The sequence below is a fragment of the Bos mutus genome, chromosome 19 (assembly GCF_027580195.1).
Source record: "Bos mutus isolate GX-2022 chromosome 19, NWIPB_WYAK_1.1, whole genome shotgun sequence".
NCBI classification, from domain to species: domain Eukaryota; kingdom Metazoa; phylum Chordata; class Mammalia; order Artiodactyla; family Bovidae; genus Bos; species Bos mutus.
The window spans coordinates 45,175,049-45,194,699 of record NC_091635.1 but is presented as its reverse complement, the minus strand read 5'-3'; the positions used below and the strand labels follow the sequence as shown (position 1 = coordinate 45,194,699).

At 51.6% G+C, this 19,651-nt stretch overlaps 1 protein-coding gene across 2 annotated transcripts in view; it reads left to right on the top strand.

The window, feature by feature from the left end:
- Nucleotides 1-19,651, top strand: part of ASIC2 (acid sensing ion channel subunit 2) — a 1,207,926-nt gene that overhangs the window by 908,042 nt on the left and 280,233 nt on the right. The window contains exon 1 of one of the 2 annotated variants that reach the window (XM_070390447.1): nt 4,539-5,348. The exons of the other annotated variant lie outside the window; for it this stretch is intronic. Coding sequence (XP_070246548.1) covers nt 4,635-5,348 — 714 coding nt within the window. The 5' untranslated portion in view covers nt 4,539-4,634. Of the gene's footprint in view, nt 1-4,538; nt 5,349-19,651 lie in introns of those variants that run through there. 2 annotated transcript variants of the gene reach the window in all.

Genomic DNA, 19,651 nt, shown 5'->3' with positions numbered 1-19,651 from the left:
AGTCCACGAGATCACAAAAATTCGAACACAGCTGGGCGACTGAGCAACATAATGCATTCCAATAACCATGCCCCTGAGCAGCAGGGATTTGGGGATAAGCAGGAATGTCAAGGGCTCCAGTGAAGCCTGATGAAGCCCACAACTGTCAGCTCCTACAACAGGATTATAAAAACAGAAAATCATACTGACTTCAATGGGCCTTCCCTCCCAGCAAACTCATTTCGTGGGAGAAAGAGCTGATAATTGGCAGTGGTGGTCACCCACCAGAAATGCAGGCTGGCTGGTGCCCAAAGGTCACACCGAAGGCCAGGAAGCCAGGTGTGGAGCGACAGATGTTTTAGCGACAAACAGGAAAAGGGAAATTTTCTTAAAAGCTTATGATTGGGAAATCACAATGCTAAACGTGAACTTCTTGGTGGATAGGTCACATGGGGCAGTTCAGGAACTGCCTTGTAAATTTGTTTTTTCAGCCAAGAGAGCTCGCCTGATTCACGAGAGCTGTCATGTCAGTGTAGCTCTGACAGCACCGATGCCGTGGGGCAGGGTTTAAGAGCACAGGGGCTGGAGACGGGCTGCCTGCACTGAAAGGCTGCTCTCCTGCTTAAGCTGCGTGGCTTAGGGGTGAGAAACTCAAGCTCTCTGTGGTCAGGAGTCCTCTCCTTTGGAGTAAACAGCAATATTCATATGTGCCTCATCGGATTATTTTGAGGGTTAAACATTTAGAATGTTTATGACACTTTTTTTTTTCTGTCATTTTTTGGGTTTGCTCTCGGTGGTGGTGCTCAGTCGTGTCCAACTCCTTGAAACCCCATGGACTGTAGCCCACCAAGTTCCTCTCTCCATGGAATTTTTCAGGCAAGAATACTGGAGTGGGTTGCCATTCCCTACTCCAGGGGATCTTCCCGGCCCAGGGCTCAAACCCAGATCTCTTGCATCTCCTGCATTGGCAGGCTTGGTTTACTCTTTATTTACTTGGCTGTGCCAGGTCTTCGTTGTGGCACGCAGGCGGTGTCTTTAGTGGCAGTATGTGAACTCTTTCCTTGTGGGCATGTGGGATCTCGCTTCCTGACCAGGGACCAAATCCAGATCCCCCACATTGGGAACTCGGAGTCTTAGCACTGGACCAGCAGGGAAGTCCTGACACTTGTTTTTAACGTAAGTCACTTGGAACATGTCCTAGTGATTAGGAAGACCTACATTTATTATACGGTTATTATTTTTCATGCTTTTGAAAGCAGCAGGATGGGAAAGGAAAAGCTTAGACTTTGGAATGAGTTAGAGCTGAGTTCAACTCCTTTCGACAGTTGTAAAAAGAGGGTAAAAATACCACACGCCCCCCACCCCCAAGGCTGGAATGAGAAATTAAATATGTGTCTGGTTCAGTTGCCTGGCATATAGGAATATTCAGGAAATCTTAGTTCCCTTCTCCTCTTCCCCATCTTGATGTGTTTTGTCTAGGTGCCAGGGCACTGTGCTAAGAGATAGAGGCAAAAATGAGAATGAGATGTGGTCTCTGTCCTCAAAGGGCTCACGTCCAGAAGGAAAGCCTAGACACACACGTGACAAGGCGCTATACAAAGGCTATGATGGGCCTATCAATCCAGTTACCTAGGAGGCAATGTTTCAGCTGGGATTTGAGGAAAGGGCAGAACTTCACAGAGCTGGTCCAAGTATTGGTCAAGAAGTTGGTGGGGGGGATTTCAGGCAGTGTAGGAAACGCACTGCATCCATGTGCCAAAAAGAAAGCCCGCGATCACTTGGGATCACCCCTGTGTCTGCCTCTGGATTTCTGTGCCAAGAGCCCTGGGGCCCATGCAGGATACCCTTCCTCTCTGTGAAGAGGTGACCCATCTGAAGAATTAACAGGAGAAGCCACGGCAGAGAAGATGCTCAGGCAACCAAAAACTGCATGTGTACATTTCAAGGGGGAAAAAACAAAACAAAACAAGAAAGAAAAAGCCCATAACAGCCGAACAAATCAGAAACATAAAAGGTCTCAAAGGTTCTACAGGACAGGGCTTTGTGCTGCCCCAGGGCTGTGATGCGGGGGTATGTCTGGCTGCTTCATCAGTCATTTCACTGAACTCCCAAGCTCCCCCGACCTTGGCCAGGATATGTGTCACAGTGGCCCCCCTCCCAGGGCTGCTGGGACCAGACTGAAGCCCGGGTAAGTGAGCCTCTGTCAGAGCCCCCACGAAACTGGTACATTCGGAACCTTCCCCCAAAGCCAGCAACAGATGTCTTCAAGGAACCGAATCCAGAGCAGAATTTTAGCAAAACCCAACTTCAGGAGCTTCTTCCCCAAGTGAATGAGACACACCAAGGCGGAACATTTTAAAAAGCTAGGGACTTCCGTGGCAGTCCAGTGGTTAAGACTTCGCCTTCCAATGTAGGGAGTACAGGTTAGATTCCTGGTTGGGGAGCTGAGATCCCACAAGCCTCAGGACCAAAAAACCCCACCAAAACATAAAACAGAAGCAAAATTGAAACACATCCAATAAAGACTTTAATTGATTAATTAAAAAGCTGAATGAAAGTGTCCAAAGTGCCCAGAGGTTAGTGGAAGACCTTGAACCTGCCCAGGAGGGAAGAAAGACATCATCAGCTAAGCAGCTGTAGGAACCCTGCTGTAAGAATGGCAGACTTGGGGTCTCAGGTCCACGGAAGTCACTCTCCCCCTCCTGCCCGTCCAGGGAGGCTGTGCTTGGTGGACTGCGGTCAGGGGCGAGCAGCAGACCTCCCCAGGGAAGTGGCTAAGAGGGGACACCAGAAGCTCCTAAAAGGCACGGCTGCCCCTGCTGGGCCCAATCTGCCAGAGACCCAGGGGCTGCTCCCAGCAGCTCAACACACATACTCCTCTACACACCGCACACATGCAAAACACCAACTACACACCACGTCCAGAAGCTGCCGATATCCACCCACACATCAACACACGTGGCACCCACCACCCGCTAAATGCAAACGGTCCACCCAAGTAGAGCATACACACCATCCCTCTATCCTACACACAACACACATACTCAAATAGCCACAGTACAGCATCTGCAAAAATAAACTCACCAGATACACCGAGATGCCCGTTCACACGTACACAGGCACATCCTACCCACACTCAGCGCCTGACACCCCACTCACACACTTGCTCAAAGGCCCACATTAGACAGCGGCTTTGGGTTCTCGACAGCCCACCCGACACAGTGAGACGTGGCCTCACAGTCATCCACACACGACCCACAGACACGCAATGTTGCTACTCCATGTCTCTCCCGCCAGCCCCTCACAACCCGGCACATCTGTGCAGCGCATCCCCCATCCGGCCGGCTCTGGCAAGAGGCTTCCCGCTCGGTGTGCAGCGGCCACAGTGGCCAGGAATTAAAATGCAGCGAGGAGGAGCCGTGCGCGTCAGCACCGCGTCTCCGGGAGCGCACGGCGCTCGCCGCCGCCGCCCCTCCCGCCAGCCCGGAGCCGCCGGGCCGGCGAGCCGAGGAGCAGGTGCTGGAAACCCAGCCGCGCCAGCGTCGCGCGGCCGCTGCCCAAGTTCGCCCGGGGGCCCCGAGGAGGGCCGGGCAGGCGGGAGGCGAGCGCAGCCGGCGCGGCCGCTACCGCGGTGCTGAGAGTCTCGAGAGGAGCCGGCGCGCGGAGCAGCGAGTCCGGGTCACCCCCGAGAGGAGTAGCCGGGGCTCCGCAGTCCCCAGCTCCTGGAGCACCCAGGCAGGAAAAAGAAGAGGCGAGGGACGGCGAGATCGGGCTTTTCTGGAAATTCGAGGCACTTCGCAGAGCCGTGCGGGGAGAGAAGCGACACTTCCCTCTGGCCAGCAGCCTTGAAGGAGCCCGTCGGCCGGCAGCCTCCGGCGGGACCCTGAGACGCCCCCAGCCCCGGGCGAGGGCGGTCACATTGCAACGCAGGACGCCGGCGGCGCAGGACTCCGGGGAGCCTTAGCAGGTCTCCACCGAGCGCAGCCAGAGGAGCAGTTAGGAGGGTCCCGGAGGAAAGGGAAAGAGGGCCAGCAGGGCGACCGTTCATCCCGGTACACACCCACCCCACCCGCCCAGCCAGGAGCGGCCGCGCGCCTCTGGGGGCGCTCGTCCCCCGGCACCTTCTCCCCACGGTGTCCCAGCACCGCGGGCCACCGGCGGGGGACCCTTGGGGATGTCCGAATCAGGCATGGTGGCCGAGTGGCTGCTCTCCCGGGACCAGCGTAAAAGCTGGGATTAGGCGGAGCCCGGAGAGACTCAGCTCAGGGTCCCCCGAGGTCCAGGACAAGGGGACGCGGGTGCAGCACCCCGGGACCGGAGAGGCGGCGCCCAGCGGGGCCGCTCCAAAGGTAGTGGCCGGCGTCGGGCATCCTCAGGAGGACGCGGAGCCAGGAGAGCCTGGGAGGCGCTCGGGAAGGCCCGTGCCAGGGGCGGCGGGCCGAGGCGGGCTCGGTCCCGGGCGGACGCCCGCGGAGGCGGCGGTGGCGGCGCCGGGCGGGCATGCCGCGCCACCGGAGCTCCTTTCGGGCGCACGCTTCCCTGGCGCGGGCTGCGCGCGGCGGCTGCCGCTGCTGCTTCCACCGCTGCTGCGGACTTCCATGGCGGCTCCGCCCGGCCGGGGCCGCCGCCGCTGCCGCCAGCCACGGACTGAATGAATGAGCCGGAGCGGCGGAGCCGGGCGGCCCGCGGCCGCACTCACCGGCCCGGGACGCTTCCGCATGGCCCGCGAGGAACCGGCGCCCGCGGCGGTGGCGGCGGCCGGGCAGCCCGGGGGCGGCCGGGGCGGCGAGCGCGAGCGGGCGCTGCAGGGGCCGGGGGGCGCCCGCAGAGGGCGGCCGTCGCTGAGCCGCGCTAAACTGCACGGGCTGCGGCACATGTGCGCGGGGCGCGCGGCGCCCGGGGGCTCCTTCCAGCGGCGGGCGCTCTGGGTGCTGGCCTTCTGCACGTCCCTCGGCTTGCTGCTGTCCTGGTCCTCGAACCGCCTGCTCTACTGGCTCAGCTTCCCGTCGCACACGCGTGTGCACCGCGAGTGGAGCCGCCAGCTGCCCTTCCCCGCCGTCACCGTGTGCAACAACAACCCGCTGCGCTTCCCGCGCCTCTCCAAGGGGGACCTCTACTACGCCGGCCACTGGCTCGGGCTGCTGCTGCCCAACCGCACGGCGCGCCCGCTGGTCAGCGAGCTGCTGCGGGGGGACGAGCCGCGCCGCCAGTGGTTCCGCAAGCTGGCCGACTTCCGCCTCTTCCTGCCTCCCCGCCACTTCGAGGGCATCAGCGCCGCCTTCATGGACCGCCTGGGCCACCAGCTCGAGGACATGCTGCTCTCCTGCAAGTACCGCGGCGAGCTCTGCGGCCCGCACAACTTCTCCTCCGTGAGTGGCCCTCTGCGCGAACCCGCTCCCTCTGCTCCCTCACTTTCCCCAGCCCCGGGGTCTGGCAGCTCTTCCCCAGCCCGGGGGCTGGACCCCAGGCCCCTGGAGGTGATATCAGCCCAAGAGGCCCGGGGCAGAACCCAGTCTTAGGTCCCCCGCATATTCTCCAGGTTATGGGAACTCGGACGTCACTGCAGGAGGAGTCCTCTGGCTCCCTTGTTCCGGCCTCTCTCTTTGCATCCAAACCCCCTCTGGGAATACCAGTCCCCTTTCTTCCAGGCCTCACCCCCACCCCCCACCCCAGGATCCACAGTACTCCACGTAGCTACTCTGTGTTGGGGGTGAAGGGATGGGAAGACAGAGAAGCCTGTCTGAAGTGTGGGCTTGTTCTCTTTGGGAAACTCAATAGGAAGCTCTTTAAATATGGGCAAGAATCAGGTAGACCCCCTAAGCTCGCTGGGGACTCTAAGTAGCTTATGACTCGAGAGTTTCCAAACACTTCCAATTTGGGAGACTTTGGAGGAAATCACCAGAATACCAGCGGAGGATGAAGCTGTACCTAGTTTGGTGGGAGAAGCAGCAGCCCCTTCTGGTACTTTTTGTGTCAGGAAGTACCCTTCTGGTACGAGCTTGTGTCAGAAGCAATCTGGAAATGGAGCCGTGGTGGGTGCCATGGGGCCCCTTGTCCCCACGAGGTGTGAGAATGGGTCTGTCCCTCTAGGGGAGCCAACGCCCGGCAGTGGGAAAGCAGCATGGCAGAGATAGTGAAGCTGTGCTCAATTGATATTGAAGGCTTTGTAAACGTTTTGTTGTGCTGGTTCTCCCATGCTGGAGTCTGGATAAGGCAGCTGTCAGACAGAAGGTATCTGCTTTGTGTGGTCTGCCTAGGAGGAGTTGTGGTGCCAAGCCTCAGCGTGGCACCAGCCTGGCCAGCCATTCGTGTGTAAATGCCCCTTCAGGGGGTTGGGCTTTGCCACCAGTGCCGGGAATGTCCATGTGTGTAGTTTGTTCATAATGTTCTGATGGTGATTTTACCAGCTTTAGGCATTCCTCCTGACCATCTCATCTCTGACAGTGCTTTTTTTTTTTTTTTTTAGGATAATAAAGAGATGCTTTGGTTCCAACAGGTGTTGGCACAGATGCCCATCAGGCCAGGGCTCTGATGGGCGGATTGGCCCAGTCCTGGTCTAGGATAGTGACCCTGGCCTCAGTCTTACTCTCTTTGTTTTGCTTTAAGCCTGCGTTAGCGGTAGCTGTGAATTATCCTCTCCCCAAAGATCCCTTGTTTCCTGAGCTTTTCAGCTTGCTTTAAAAGAATACCTATTTCATGGTTCCCCCGCCTTAGCAAGCAGGAGGTGCTGTTAACATATGTTTCTAAGTGACTTCGCCCAGACTTCAGATACAATTCTGAGTTCCGTCTAACAAAGAAAGAGGAAGGAAGGTCATGAGCCTTTATTGTTTACAGTAAGTCCCTTACATACGAACCTTCAAGTTGCGAACTTTCAAAGATACAAACCTACCTTTGCCTGTCCAATCACATAAGTTCATGTGTCTGGAGTACATTGTCACATGCGTGCATCCTCCCCAAGTGGCTGTGTTTTTGTGTCCTTTACTGTTCAGTATTGTATAGAAGACAGTAGTACAGTACCTTTATTTCAAGCCCAGGATGTCTGGAAATAAGCATAAAAGCAGCGGTGATGTAGTTGGTTCTACTGTTCTCTTCAGGGTACTGTGCTATAAGATGAAAAATGTTTTCTTTATTTTTCGTTTTTTTTATGTATTATTTGTGTGAAAAGTATTATAAACCTGTTACAGTATGGTACCATATAGCTAATCGTGTTAGTTGGGTATCTAGGCTGGCTTTGCTGGACTTAAAAATTGGACGCATGAACGTGATCTTGGAACAGAGCTCGTTTGCCTGTAGGAGCTTATTGTGTTGTTCTTGGGCTGACCACTCGCTAGCAGCCCCTAGAATTAGACTGAAGTTCACTGTTACATTCAAGGATCAGCAGCTCCAGTTCCAAGCTATACAACACCTGGAAAACTCAGCACATCTGATGATGGCTTTACAAAGCATGGCTCGCGGGCTAACTGCCAGGATTCACTTTTGACATTTACCACAGCCCTGCTTTGGCAGAGTTTTATTCCCATGTTAAAGATGAGGGATCGGATGCACTAAGATGCAGTCCAGAGCCCTGAGTCAGCAAGCTCAAAGTCCAACTTTGTATACCACCAGACGCACACACAGAAGCCACGTGGAACCTTCCTCTCTGACCCTGGGCCTCTCTTCTATCAGAGGATCCCTGGGTAGGACTCTAGCCATCAGCCACCTCCAAATCCTGTTCCTTCTGGGAGCAAGGCTGGGAGAGTGGAAACTGGCCCCCTGCAAGGGGGTCATAGCCTTGGCCACTTGTTAGGGGTCTACAGAGCACATAGTGCCTGCAGGAGTCATCTGACCTCAGTCTCCCTGGCAGGAATGCCCTGAGTTGGTGAAAATCGAGTTCTTCTCACTGGGGTACACCCTTCTGTGACCACCCGTACCCTGCCTTCCTGTGTCTGAAGACTTTGCAGGCCCACACCCACCTAAACCAAAGTGTTACTTCCATACCTTCCTGGGGACTCAAGTGACCCCTAGTGGCTTCACGTCATGGTACTGCCCTGGGAGTTTTCAGCGCCATCACGTTTCATGCTGTAGTTTTTCTCCAAGGGCCTCAGGATTAAAGATTGCACCCCTCTATCCATGGAGGCCAGAAGCTATTTCAGGGGAGCCCTTAATATACAGTGGGTGGGCCCATTAAGGAATCCTTTCTTTAACCACTCTACCCTGCCCCAAGCCTTTGTCGGCTCTGATGAAGGAACACTATAGTGAGTGGTTAAGAGTGTGAACTCTCAGGCTGAACTGATGGCTCAAATCCTGAGATGACCACTTGCTGTGTGCCCTTGGACAGGTGACTTAATCTCTCTGTTCTTTAATTTCCTGCTCCATCTAGTGGTGGTAACAATAGTACATACACCACATTCTCTATGGGCTTCCCAGGTGGCTCAATGGTAAAGAATCCGCCTGCCAGTGCAGGAGATGTGAGTTCAGTCCTTGGGTGGGAAAGATCCCCTGGAGGAGGGCATGGCAACCCACTCCAGTATTCTTGCCTGGAGAATTCCATGGACAGAGAAGCCTGGCGGACTATAATCCAAGGGGTCGCAAAGAGTTGGATACAACTGAATGAATGAGCATGCACGTAGGTATGTGTGAGATAGACACTCTAGACTGTGCTGGGTCCCCATAAAAATGCCGCCTTTAAAGGGCATCAGCCTCCTCACTGGTCTCTGGCCTCCAGCTTATGCTCCCTGCCCTCTGCATCCACCCTTGGCCCTATAGTCAGAGCAGTCTTTCTAAAGTTCCACTCAGAGCATAGCATCCCATTTCTTCAAACCCTTCAGTGACTCACCTGTCCCAGGTCCTGGTTCCTCAGGCCCTGAACCTGGGCCCTTCCTTATCTCTGGCCATGCTCTCTCTGGTACCACGTGCCCAAGCTCTGCTGAACAGCTGACAACAGCTGGACTGCTTCCTCTGCTACCGTAAGTGCGTATGGTGACCTGGGGATGCCCAGTCATCCTTCAGCCTCCAGCCCTGGGGTTTCCTCTCTTTTGAAGCCTTCCCTGACCAACCACCACCTCCGCTTCTCACTGAAACTGATACCTTCCTCTTTTTTGCCCTCTGCCTCCCGTTTAGGTGTCAGTCCTCACATGCATGAGTGTCACCACACTTCCCCCTCACACACACTGCCCAGACTCAAGCAGGAATCAGATCTGATTTCCCTGACATCTTCAGCCCCCAACACAGACCCTGATATGCATGTTAAGCACTCAGGAATGGTTTGGGGAGTGAAGACCTTCCCCAGGTAACCTCAAGATCTCATTGTTTTCCAGAATTCCTGGGTTAATTTCTCCAGGGAGTACCAGTGGAATGCCTTTCTAATGAGGAAATGCCCAGTCAGTTTGGGGGCGTTTATTACTTTGGGGAGCAGAGAGAGAGAGAATGAGGATGCCAAGGTACCTGGGGTTCCGAAGCCCTAAGTGGCCCAGGTGAGGGATGAGCTTCCGGGGGGACCAGTGGGGAGATGTGCCCCAATATCTCATTCTATCCTGTTGGCCTCAGGCTCTAGAAATAAGCTCAACAGGGGAGATCAGAGGGCTGTGGGGCGTGTCTGTCAGGTTTTAGTCCGCAGGCCATTCAGGATGTGGTTACGTGCAACTCCTCTCTATGTTTGTCACAGCTGCGAAATGGTTAATCACTCAGTGGTCAGACAAAGCAGCTCTGCTTCCAACTGTCCATGTGATTTCCCTGGCTTCTGCCGTGGACCTCAGGCTCTGAACACTCTGGCCGCTCTGGGCTTTCCTGGGGGCGGGAAGACCAGCCTTCCCCAGTAATTGGACAGGACGGGGAATGATGAGGCCAGGCTCTGTGGGCATGGGGCCTCGGAGGAGGGCCTAAGGGTCTGGGAACAGCTGTAGACAGAGGCCAGTCAGGGCCCAATGACAAGAAGCAGTGATGTTCTCTGGGAGGAGGCAAGGGTCAGAGGAAGCATCCAGGCAGACCTCAGTTTAAGCTTTGGCTTTGTCCCTTTTTAGCTGTGTACCTCCCTCGCTAAGCCCCTGAAAGCTGGGAAGAAGATAATACGTATGCAGTGACCAGCCCCTGCCTGAACAGCATGCTGCTGCTGCTGCCAAGTCACGTCAGTCGTGTTCGACTCTGTGCGACCCCATAGACGGCAGCCCACCAGCCTCTGCCATCCCTGGGATTCTCCAGGCAAGAGTACTGGAGTGGGTTGCCATTGCCTTCTCCAGTGCATGAAAGTGAAAAGTGAAAGTGAAGTCGCTCAGTCATGTCCGACTTCGCAACCCCATGGACTGCAGCCTACCAGGCTCCTCCACAACCCCATGGACTGCAGCCTACCAGGCTCCTCCATCCATGGGGTTTTCCAGGCAAGAGTACTGGAGTGGGTTGCCATTGCCTTCTCCAGCCTGAACAGCATAGGAGCTCAGTATTCAAGAGCTGTTGTTATAATATGATAAAGAGATAGGCACAGTCTTTGTATCTCATGGTAGCAGTTATTAATTATGATCAATATCATTATCATCTCTTATCAGGAGCACTTACCTGAGTGGCGATGTGCTCATTTCCTGGTTCATTCATTCCAACACCCAATGTATACTAAGTGTCAACTGTATGTCATGCTCTAAACTAGCTGCTGGGGATGTAGCGTTAAATAAGGCATGGGGTGTGTCCTCCGTGAACCTGCAGTTTTGTTGAAGAAAGAGATAGCAGCAACAGATGCCAGGAGTCCAGAGGTGCTGCGTGGGCTCAGAAGGAATACCCAGAGCAGACTAGGGATCTCTAAGGGCTTCTGGGAGGAGGTGACATCGGAGCTGAGTCTGGAAGGATCAGTAGGAGTTCCAAGGTAGAGAAGGAGAGAAACGGGGCTTCATGGAGAGGGGGCACCTTGTGCGAATGGGGAGAATGGAGACATGAGAGAATGAAATTGGACACGTCCTTTCTGGGGCTGAGTGTGGCTCAAAGCTGTGCACAGGGCTTGGGGTTGGGGCTGGATATGATGAGTTGGGGAAATAGTAACAACGCACCTATTCAATGGACACAAGTTTGGGCAAATTCCGGGAGATGGTGAGGGACAGGGAAGCCATGTGTGCCGTAGTCCATGGGGTCACAAAGAGTCAGACACCGCTTGGCAACTCAACAACAGCAACAATGACAACAATGCAAAGGTGTGAACACCTGGAGGCCACACTAAGTTTTTGAACTCTGTAGCAAAATGTCTGACTTCTTTCATTGCTGGCTGTCACACTGACAGGGAGATCTCATCTGGTCCCAACCCCCATCCAGCTGTCACCCCCTTTCCTAACTCCATCAGAATTCCAGCCTTCCCTGCCCCCCATTGCCTAACCGTGCACCACCCTCTCCCCCTATCTGCAGGAGTCAACCCTGAGTGCAGATTTTGGACCGGTCCTCTGTACTAAAAGCCAAGACAACAGCATGTGATTTCATCACACTTTGTCACAGGAAGCAGGCTGGCTGCTGCAAGCCAGCCACAGAAAACAAGAAATCATTTCAGCAACATGTTGTTTAAAATCAGCAAATTCCGTTGAAGTGGTGCTAGGCCAGGCAGCCCAATAGTTGTGAAGATGGATGGCTTCAGGGAGGAGAGAAAGATACCTTTGCCTTTAGAGAAAGAGGGATAAACGAGCTAATACATGTCAAATGCTTAGAAGAGTTTCTGGAACCCAGTAAGGACTCAATAAATGTGAGCTATTTCCGTTCATATTACTTGCAGTGAACATTTCGAGCGAAGGACGAAGGCAAATAGTACCGGGCGGCTGCGATGTGCCAGACCCAAGCTGAGCACGTTTCACACCATCTCAATTTTCACAATCACCCTAAAAGGTTGTGTAATCATCGCCATTTGGCTGATGGGGGACATGCCCCTCTGGGCAGTTCTGTAGTTAAGCTGAAAGTCACAGAGCCAGCATATAGCAAAGCTGGGATCTGAACCCAAATCCTCAGGGCCACAAAGGCATAGCTACATAGCTGGATGAGGAAGGAGCAGGTTTGGTGGGGCAGAGGTTTTTCTGGGAAGACCAATCCAGCCTCTATTCTGCCCTGACCCGCCTATGTGACTTTGGCCTCTGCAGCTTCCTCTGTGAAATGAGAGCAGGAGCCAAATGACTAATGGGACTTAGCTGCAAAGTTCTCCATCCAAGTGAGCAGTCAGGGGAAAATAGGGCTTAACTACTGCAGATGGCCCATGCTCTTCAGCCAACCATTTTGCGTCTTTGCGGTGATGAAGCGGGGGGAAATGTACACGTTATTGGAGTGCTAGAGACAGGATGGTGATTAAATAGACATTTATGCAAGGAACATGAAAAGACTTCCCCCAGTTATGTGACTTTGGGGAAATCAGTTTGGGGAATCAGATGTCAGTTCTGCTCAGGTCTGTAGATACCCAAATGGACCCACGTCACGCTGATTCTGATAGTGGCTATTCGGGGGCCACTGTGGCTGGTCATGAAGGCATCAATCAGATGTCTGCCCAATTGAGAAGGGCTGGAGGAATAACCAGACCATTCGGTTTGCGCATCAGTCACTTTGGTTCTCCTCAGTGATTTGCTGGGATCGGCTACTCAGAGATTCAGTCCAGTGGTGCACATTGAGCATCTACTGATTGCCAGGCACTGGGCCACAAAGATGAGCCCAAACCCACTGTTTGCAGTAAACTGTCCTGCAGAACTGAGTGTGCCTCCCCGTGCAGGAAGGGGGACAGACTCTAGCCCAGGATTCGTATGAAAGCGTTAGTTGCTAGTCGTGTCCGACTCTTTGAGACCCCATGGACTGTAGCCCGCCAGGCTCCTCTGTCTAGAATTCTTCAGGCAAGACTATTGAAGTGGGTTGCCATTCCCTTCTCCAGGGGATCTTTCCGACCCAAGGATTGAACCCGCTTCTCCAGCTTTCCAGGCGGATCCTTTACCATCTGAGCCACTAGGGAAGCACCAGGATTTGTACAGGGCACCTGTTATGTAAATGGGTCACATCAATTTCACCAGAATCGAATGACTATTATGGCACCCATTTTACAGATGAGGAAACGGAGGCTCAAGAGAGGTACAAAGTCATAGCTCAGAGGCAGCAGAGTTAAGATTCAACCAAAGATTAGTCCAGCTCGGAAGCTGATATTCTTTTTGATGACACTATTCTGCTGCTAAGTCACTTCAATCGTGTCGAACTCTGTGTGACCCCATAAACAGCAGCCCACCAGGCTCCCCCGTCCCTGGGATTCTCCAGGCAAGAACACTGGAGTGGGTTGCCGTTTCCTTCTCTAACACCATTCTACCAACTCTCAAAGATGCTAGTGAGAACAAATCTTTCCATAGAAGGTGTCCCATACAGTCAAGCCTTCACTGAAAATTTCTTTCACTACAAGTTGGTACAGCCCCTGGAATTTATCCTGGTTTCCAAGCCCTGCCACCCTGAGAAGGAAAAGCCATTCCTAGGATCCATGATGGACTTGCAGCCAATGGAAATATTATAGGTCTATCATGGGGAACTTACTCAGGAGTTATGCAAATGTTTTCATGTAGCCATAACCTGAACTAAATTCCCATATTCATTCTTTCAAGGACATGGATAACTTTGAAATCCTGGCTAAGGAGCTATTGCCAAATTGAGTTCCAGCTCAGACCTGCGCTAACGAACAAACAAATGACTCACGAATAATTGGAACATGAATTGTTGGTAAAACAAATAGAGGCCATGAACGTACTGGGGAAGTTTGTTCTCCTGAGCATGTCAAATATCTCCCCTGACACCATTGTTTATACTATTAATTTGCTTAGTAAATTGTTTCCTCTGATTCTGCACACATTTATTGAGCTCTCTGCCAGGTCCTTTTATATTCATTATTTTATTCCAGCCCAACAACGGACCAGACAGAAAAGTATTCCTCTTTCCTTGATACAGATAAAGAAAGTGAGTAGGTTCAGTAACTCACCCAAGGTCACAGACATAGACTCTGATCTTAGGATTCCAAAGTCAACCCTCCTTTCCCTACGTCACAGTTTTTCCTACAAAGAAATCCCAGTGCAGCTTTGGCTAGATTAACCTGCGTTTCTTTTTTTTAAGGTGTTTTTGGTTTGTTTTTTAAATTTATCTATTTTTTGGCTGCACCGGGTGCTTGTTGCTGTGTGTGGGCTTTCTCTAGTTGTGGCAAGCAGGGGCTACTCACTTTCTAGTTGCGGTGCTCAGTCTTCTCACTGTGGAGGCTTCTCTTGTTGCGGAGCACAGGCTCAGTAGTTGTGATGCAGGGGCTTAGTTGTTGCAAGGCATGTGCGATCTTCCTGGACCAGGGATTGAACCCATGTCCCCTGCATTGGCAGATGGATTCTTAACCAGTGTACCACCAGGCAAGTCCAACCTGCATTTCTACTTAGCCGACTTTTAGTGATCGTACCTTGGAGAAGGAAATGACAACCTACTCCAGTATTCTCGCCTGGAGAATCCCATGCACAGAGGAACCTGGCAGACTACGTAGTCCATGGGGTCACAAGAGTCAGACATGACTTAGTGACTAAACCAGTGATCATACCTGGATAGGAATGTGTAATATACATTACCATCTCATTTTATCCTTGTAAGAACAGAGGGTGAGTATTGCACTCTATTGCATGTCTACAGAGAAGACAATGGCACCCCACTCCAGTACTCTTGCCTGGAAAATCCCATGGACGGAGGAGCCTGGTAGGCTGCAGTCCATGGGGTCTCGAAGATTCGGGAACGACTGAGCGACTTCACTTTCACTTTTCACTTTCATGCGTTGGAGAAGGAAATGGCAACCCACTCCAGTGTTCTTGCCTGAAGAATCCCAAGGACAGGGGAGCCTGGTGGGCTGCCATCTATGGGGTCGCAGAGAGTCGGACACGACTGAAGCGACTTAGCAGCAGCAGCAGCCTGTCTAACTTCAGAGGGTGGAGTGTCTTGCCCAGGGTCACATGACACAGCAACAGAAATTAGCCAAAAACTGTGAATGCAGTCCTCCTATGGCCTCTATATACCGCTTCTTTCCCTAGCAACTTTGTTCCTGGCCAGGGTGGACTTGGGGGCATATTGTCTGCCCTGAAAGATTTTCTTAAGAGAAAGGCAGTGGACTTCTGAGTGCCTTGCCAAAAAGAATCAGCGCTCAAACTGGCTGCTAAGATGAGGTGTTGGGTTCCTTCTTTATCTCTGCCCGGTGGCCTGCCCTCCTTCCCAGGCAGGTTTGTTCTGGCATATTCCAATCGGCTGTGGATGAATAGAGAAGCTTCTAGACCCATGCTTCCTAAAAATTTAGCATACTCAGATTCCTGGGCCCATGGCAGAGGTCCTGATTTGGTAGGTCTGGAATGGAACTTGAGATTTGCATTTCTGACAAGCCCCCAAGTGATGCAGATGCTGGTAGTCCGTGGACCACACTTTGAGGGGCAAGGCTTGGGCTCCATGAATGCTGAGAAGGAGGCATCCATGGGCTTTCTCAGTCACATCTGACTCACTGGGTCTGTAAGAAAACACACAGAATGGGCATCCTGGAGTGGAGCAAGGAAGGTACCTGGGGGAGGAGTCCTGGGTTCCCCAGTGAACCCCAGAGGAAGTGCATAACAGAGGCATTGTTGTTCTGGCATCAATGTCACATCACAGCAGGCGTTGCACAGGGGCCACGCGTCAAGCCAGTGTCAATCAAACCAAATTGAAAAGGCCATGTGGTCGGCTGAATAATGGCCCCTCAAAGAGGTCCTCATCCCCAGAACCTGTGAATACGTTACCTTACATGGCAAAAGGGACTCTGCAGATGTGATTAAGGACATTAAAAATATTTATTTATTTATTTATTTTTGGCTGCAATGGCACCCCACTCCAGTACTCTTGCCTGGAAGATCCCATGGATGGAGGAGCCTGGAAGGCTGCAGTCCATGGGGTCGCTGAGGTCGGACACGACTGAGCAACTTCACTTTCACTTTTCACTTTCATGCGTTGGTGAAGGAAATGGCAACCCACTCCAGTGTTCTTGCCTGGAGAATCCCAGGGACAGGGGAGCCTGGTGGGCTGCCGTCTATGGGGTCACACAGAGTTGGACACGACTGAAGCGACTTAGCAGCAGCAGCAGCAGTCTTCACTGCTGCAGGTTCTTAACCACTGGACCACCAGGGAAATCCAGAATAAGGGCTTTGAGATGGAAAGATTATCCTTGACCACCTAGTGGGCCCCATGTAATCACAAAGGTCCTTGTAACAGAGAAGCAGGAGGGTCAGGGTCAGAGAAGATGGAACCGTGGAAGCTGAGGCCAGGGAGTCAGAGAGAGATATGAAGACACTGCACGGACAACTTTGAGATGGAGGAAGGAGCCGCAACCCAAGGAAAGCAGGTAGCCTCTAGAAGCTAGGAAAGGCAAGGAAACAGATTCTCCCCCAGAACTTCCAGAAGGGATGCAGCCTTGTTGACACCTTGATTTTAGCTTTCTGACCTAGAATGGTATGCTGATAAAACTGCGCTGTTTGATGCTACTAAGACTGTGGTAATTTGTTACAGCAGCAACAGAAATTTAATACAGGCCTCATTTGCTGTACAAAACACTCTCTGTTACACCTAGTGAACCAGGCTGAGTAGGTTTAGATCAGTGAAGTGAAGTTGCTCAGTCGTGTCCGACTCTTTGCAACCCCGTGGACACCAGGCTCCTCCGTCCGTGGGATTTTCTAGGCAAGAGTACTGGAGTGGGTTGCCATTTCCTTCTCCAGGGAATCTTCCTGACCCCAGGATTGAACCCAGGTCTCCCGCATTGTAGACAGACATTTTACCATCTGAGCCACCAGGGAAGTCCAGGTTAAGATCAGGGTCTATCCTAAAACCTAGAAAATGAAAGAATCCATAACAAACATGTAGCTTGGTTCAAAAATAGTCCACGTGGGAGTATTTTATCCATGTTTAACATTCATGCCAGATTGGGAATTTGGACCCCAGCAACTAGAAAGGAGTACAACTAGAAAAAGTAAGAGGAAGTAGGAAGAATGTGACTTCAAGAGTCAGACTCAAGTTCAACTCCCAGGACTGCCTAGCATTGACAGGGTGGCTGTTAGGGTGGGAGGTGCTTATCTTCGTTGAGATTCTGTTTCCTTCTTTGTAAAGCAGAGATCATACCTTCCTTGCAGGGCTGTTATGAAACTTAAAGACAATATAATAATCCGTTCAAAAATGATTTCTTGAAAGCCAGGTGTGGTCTAGTCCTGGTGGATGAAAGTTGAGTATGGATACAGAAAGCACCACCACTGTCGTGAATGTAAAAGCACAGATGTGTTCATGCTAGATAAAAGTGAAAAGTCACTATCATCTTTATCATCATTATAATGATGACCCCTCTCACTTCTTTGCAGAAAAAATTTCCAAGTGCTGGAAGAATAGCATGACCTTCTATACACTGTTACAATTCTAGCCAGGAATAATTAAGTACTTTTAATCCCAAACCTATATGGGTAGGTCAGTCTTTGAGGGTTTCTTTAGTCCCCTGATCCAAATTTAAAAAGCAAAGAGGGAGATTGGGTGGCTCAAGGTCACGTTGAATGGCACTGGGACGCTTGAAATCGACTCTGAGGATATTTGCGCTTAAGCTTTTATATCACCACAGTGTCTATTTCTTCCTCTGCAAGTTTACTCTTTTTGCAAAATACATACACTGACCATCCCCTTCTGATTCCAGCAGCATATCTGATCTGAAAGTTGTTGATTCTCTGATCTCTGAAAGTGAAAGGTTTAATCTCCTCTTGGAACCCCTCCTAACGAAAATTATTTTCCCACTTTGAAATGGCATGGGCATCCACTGTGAACTCACATCCATAAATCTAAGCCTACCACTCAGGAAAGCAGATGAGGTTTGATTCCGCTGCTCAGCACAGCCTCGCAGAGCAAATTATGGCAAGAATTTGATTTATAGAAGAACCTCAGAGGCTCTGGAGTGAGACGTGTGTTTATTCACTTTATTACCGTTTATTTTACACTATCTCTTTATGCTCCCTGCACATGGATTTGAAAGCCTGTTTGGATAGATGCTTATGACCTACAAGTCTGCACAGCCCTGTTGAGGAACACAGCTTTTTTTGGTGATGCTGCCAACAGCCCAGGTTGGGGGTCCATATAGCGATGTTGGGATGAAGCCCAGATCTCACAAACAAGCTTGGAGATATAGCCCAGAGTTCTCGCTTGAACTTCCCCCAGCTCTGCCTTGGTGTGGTACTTGGTGTGGATCTCCAGCTGCAACCCAGGATGTGTAGAGGCAGGCTTGATTTAAGATTCAAATATCTCAGAACAGCTGGGGATATTTAACATCGCTATAATTACATTACATTTCTGACAGTACAGGGAGTGAAAACCTTTTTTTGTTGTTGTTGAATATTCGATGAGCATCAAATATTTTAACCAGCCAAAGAAACACGGGTGCATTTTTCACATCCAAGTAAGTTTTGTTTTTAAAATTCTGACCTGGGGTGGCTCTCATCTTCTTTAGTCGGGTCTTTAGGGCAGCAAGAGCACCGTCACTCTGGCCGTGGCTGAGGAGCTGAGCCCGATGGGCTGTGATGCTAAGGAAAGAAGGGGCTGGGCAGGCACTTAGTAGGCAGGTAATGCCAGGGCTGATGCAGAAGGTCTCGAACGTCCTCGTAGCTCTCTTTGCTGTGGCACCACCAACGCAGTGGCGAGGAAGTGAAGGCCCAGAGAATAAAAGGAAACTCGCCCAAAGTGACATTTATAAATAAATGTTGGAGCCGGGGTCAGCTGAGGTCCCTGCAAAGGCATTTCTGGCAAGTTGAGTACAATGGTTGATGCCAAGAGGTGGGACGAGAGGAAGCGGAATCAGACAGAAGACGACCTCCTCTGCACCAGGTTCTGTGCCTCATGCTTGTGTCTCCTACCCTCATGGCAATACTTTCTGTACAGTCCTCTTGTGCCCATTTTATAGATGAGGGAATCAAGGCCCATAAGGTTAATGCGGGAAGTGGTGTTGAGGACCTGCATCTTGTGCTTTTAAAGGAGAGCATTTTCTTTCTTAAAAAAAACTTTTTATTCAGTATTGGAATATAGTTGGTAGACAATGCTGTGATAGTTTCAGATGGACAGCAAAGGGACTCAGTCGTACATATATAGATATCCATTCTCCTCCAAACCCCCGCCCATCCAGGCTGCCTCATAACATTGAGCAGAGTTGTGCTATACAGCGGGTCCTTGTTGATTACTCATTTAAAATAAAGCGGTATGTTCATCCCAAACTCCCTAACTATCCCTTCCATCCATCCTCCCCCACCCCCGGCAACCATAAGTTCGTACTCTAAGTCCGTGAGTCTGTTTCTGTTTTTTAAATAAGCTCATTTGTATCATTTCTTTTTAGACTCCCCGTATAAGGGATGTCATAGGATATAAGGAGAGCATTTTCAGTATTTAATATTTATTGACCCCTGGCTGCCTCACGCCCACCCCCACCCCACCTTGCCCCATGCTCCAAGAAGCTTAGCCAGCCAGCAATGTGGGAAACCACCAATCAAACACCTTGTCTGACCTCCCTCTTCCCACCATCCTGGAGTCGTGGGTCCATGGCCCTGAGTCACAAAGGCAAGTCATTTAAGAGCTGTTGATCTTTCTCAAGGAATTTTCTGGCTTCCCTCACCCCCTTCCTTGGGCTGTTCCCTTACCCAGACCCCTCATCTGCTGTCTCTGCCTGTCCACC